The sequence below is a fragment of the Thermobia domestica genome, unplaced genomic scaffold (assembly GCF_964235325.1).
Source record: "Thermobia domestica unplaced genomic scaffold, izTheDome1.hap1.1 HAP1_SCAFFOLD_449, whole genome shotgun sequence".
NCBI lineage: Eukaryota > Metazoa > Arthropoda > Insecta > Zygentoma > Lepismatidae > Thermobia > Thermobia domestica.
Window position 1 is genome coordinate 1 of NW_027656159.1, and position 3,444 is coordinate 3,444.

At 38.7% G+C, this 3,444-nt stretch overlaps 3 protein-coding genes across 3 annotated transcripts; all 3 read right to left on the minus strand.

The window, feature by feature from the left end:
- Positions 1 to 46: 46 nt before the first annotated feature.
- LOC145676879 (uncharacterized) lies at positions 47 to 796 on the minus strand. The gene has a single exon (XM_081747662.1). The coding sequence runs from the start codon at positions 794 to 796 to the stop codon at positions 47 to 49; it is 750 nt and encodes a 249-aa protein (XP_081603788.1).
- An 18-nt stretch (positions 797 to 814) lies between these two features.
- LOC145676880 (uncharacterized) lies at positions 815 to 1,237 on the minus strand. The gene has a single exon (XM_081747663.1). It carries the CDS (start codon positions 1,235 to 1,237, stop codon positions 815 to 817), a length of 423 nt encoding a protein of 140 aa, XP_081603789.1.
- A 325-nt stretch (positions 1,238 to 1,562) lies between these two features.
- Positions 1,563 to 1,871, minus strand: LOC145676881 (uncharacterized). The gene has a single exon (XM_081747664.1). It carries the CDS (start codon positions 1,869 to 1,871, stop codon positions 1,563 to 1,565), a length of 309 nt encoding a protein of 102 aa, XP_081603790.1.
- Positions 1,872 to 3,444: the final 1,573 nt, after the last annotated feature.

Genomic DNA, 3,444 nt, shown 5'->3' on the forward strand with positions numbered 1-3,444 from the left:
TTGTAACTGTTTTAAGGTAATCCCTTGACCAACGTTTCCATATATGCTACTTCATTTGTTGAATCCGTTGCCATCTGCCTAGTCTGTTGATTGGTACGTCTACTAGATCTGGTTCCGGAAGGCTGAGAAGTGTAGTTCCCATCAAGAAATGTCCTGGACTGACATACATTGGATATGTAGGATCGTTGGAAATGGCTGTCAATGGTTTTGAATTTAGAATGGCTTCAAATCGAATAAGTAACGTGTTCAACTCTTCGTATGTCAGACTTGCGGTTCCTGCTACACGCCGTAGGTTGTACTTCATGAATTTTATCGAACTTTTCCATGACCCTATGTGAGAAGATCTGGCAAGAATGAATTTCCATTCTAAACCTTCTTGAGCTGAGTATTCCAGGATGTCCCTTCTGTTAGTCTTGGATTCAAAAAAATGTTGCAATTCTCGACTGGCGCCAACAAAATTTGAACCATTGTCGCTACAGATAGATAAGCATTTTCCTCTCCTAGCAATAAGTCTCTTCAATGCTGCGATGAATGCTTGAGAAGTTAAGTCTGAAACTATTCCTATTTGAACTTCTCTCGTGGCTAAACAGAAGATCAACACTGCATAGACTTTCATTTGAGTTTTGCTGCGAATTGTTTGCTTGACATGAAAGAATCCTGCATAGTCCACTCCCACGTGTACAAATGGCCCTGCTTCATTTGCTCTTTCTTTGGGTAAGTGCCCCATTAACTGTGATGAACTTGCTGATCTCCACTTGAAACAAACCAACCAATTGTGTACTATTGCTTTGACCATCTTCTTAGGTCTTGGAATCTAATATCTGATACGCAAAGATGCAATAAGAAGCAACCTTTTATGTTCTTGTGGTCCTGCATGAAGCAACCTTTTATGTTCTTGTTTGACTACCAGTTGGGTGAAATGATGGCCTGCGAGTAAGATGAATTGATGCTTGTTGTCATGCTCCAAGTTTGAATACTCCAATCTTCCTCCTACTCTAAGCATTCCTTCCGTGTCCAGAAATGGAAAAAGATCCTTGATTGGGCTTTTCGTAGAAACTTCCATTTGTTGCTGGAAGTTCAATATTTCTTGATGATAGGTAGTATGTTGTACTATCTTGATATATCTGTGTAACGCCAAACGAAGTTCTAAAGCGTGAAGACTCTCGGCTTTTCTTTTGGGTTTCTTGGAAAGACAATTATGTTTGAATTGCAAATAATAAGATACTACTCTCAACATTTTAACGATGAACACCTTTCCATAAAATTTGTTTCATGAACTGCCACCAAACTTATCATGACTTTCTTCTCTTCTGGGATGTTAACTGGCTCATTTTGTTCTTGGCGTCGCCATTCTGCTGTATGAAGAAACTCCGGACCTTGCCACCACTCTCGAGACTGGACAAGAGTGTTGGGATCTGCTCCTCGACTAACTATATCTGCCGCATTTTCTTTACTAGGAACGGAATGCCATTGACTGATTGATGTGATTCTCTGAATTCGAGCCACTATGTTGGATACAAATGTCTTCCAGCGATTAGGAGGTGATTTAATCCATGACAAAACTATCTTGATTCTGTCCACATCTGTATGCCGCTGACCTCTATATTCAATATGGATAGTGTTTTGCCTATTAGCTTTGAAGGTAACAATGCTCCACATAATTCCAATCTAGACAAAGTTTGCTTCTTCAGTGGTGCAATCTTCGACTTTGAACAAAGTAAATTGACTTTAATGTTTCCTTGATCGTCTGTAGCCCTGATGTACACTACTGCTCCAAACTTTTCTTCACTTGCATCGCAGAAACCATGTAATTGAATTTCCTTAACGGTCTCCAAAGACATTAAGTTTCTTGTAATTTGTATCTTCACCATCGCAGGTAACCAAGACATTAATTGATTCCACTCAACTTGAAGGACTGTCTAATGGGTCGGTCCAATCCATTCCTGCCTTTCACAACATATGTAAGAAATTCTTGTATTTTATGACAATTGGAGCGATTAGACCTAATGGATCGATATAGATGACACTATGCTGATGACTTGTCATTTTGTCATTGCAATATTACTTTTTGCTGCAGTTACATGTTCACAAATTTTGTTCGAAATGATGAGTTTGTCTGTTGATGGAATTCATGCTATTCCTAAAGTCTTAACACCGTCTTGCTGACCATGTATGATTAGCTGTTGTTTTTCCCTAAAGACTTCAGGAACTTCTTGGAGTACTTCTTCTTTGTTAGAATTCCATTTACAAAGCTTGAAACCTGCTCCGCTTAAAATATTAATAAGAACCTTCTGTAGTTCCAAGGTCTTTGACACGTTTGGTACTGATTTTAACACATCATCAATGTAGAAATTGTGCTTTATTACTTCTGCTGCTTCTGGAAATTCCTTGTAATTTTCCTCCGCGATTTGCTTCAGACATCTTGTTGCTAAGAAGGATGCTGACGAAGTCCCGTACGTGACTGTTTGTAGCTCACACGACTGGACCGGTTCTTCTACTGAGTTTCTCCAACAGATGCGTTGTAAACACTGGTCCTCATCATAAATTAATATTTGGCGCTACATTTTCTCTAAGTCTGCTGTAAATGCAACAGGATACAACCGAAACCATAAAATAATGGAGTACAAGTCATATTGAACAATTGGCTCAATTTGAACAATGTCATTCAATGATTTGACATCTTGGAGGTCTTTGCGCTTGCATCAAATACCACTCTTAATTTAGTTGTTGTACTGTCCATCTTGAATACAGGATGATGTGGAAGATAACAAGTACTACTGCTGTTCACGTCTTCTTCTGTAACCTTTCGCATGTGACCTAAACTTAAATATTCATCCATGAAAGCGGCATATTGTTTATGAAACTCAGGATTTTGTAGCAATCTTCTTTCAAGCTGCTTAAATCTTTGTAGTGCCATGCTGTAAGACTCTTCTAAAGCTGCATTCTCTTCCTTCTTTGTTGACTGAACGATAAATCTTCCGTCTTCATTTCTGGTTGTATTTTGTAAAAAAAAAAATCCTTCTCACAATTTTCTTCTTCCTGCGTGTAAATCTTGGTCTGTAGATCAAGTTCCCAAAATGTTCTCAATTCGGTATCCAAGTCTGTCTCCATCTGAACAAAACATGAAATTACTGACTGGTTGACTTCTTCAGGTATTGAAGATATATTTCCGACGACAACGTATCATAGCTTCGTTTCCTGCAAAACTGGGTAATGTCCTTTTCTAGTCATCTGGCCTGCCTCAAGGAGACTGCAGAATAACCCTCCACCAATAAGCATCTCCACTGACGACGAGCGATGAAAATTTGGATCGGCTAAGCAAATATTCTTTGGCAAGTACCAATTACTGTAATCAATTTCCTTAGAATTATGCAACCCGTGATGTTTGGTAATACTAAACAATCGACCACTGCATTAAATCACATGTTCTAGAATAGATATGAA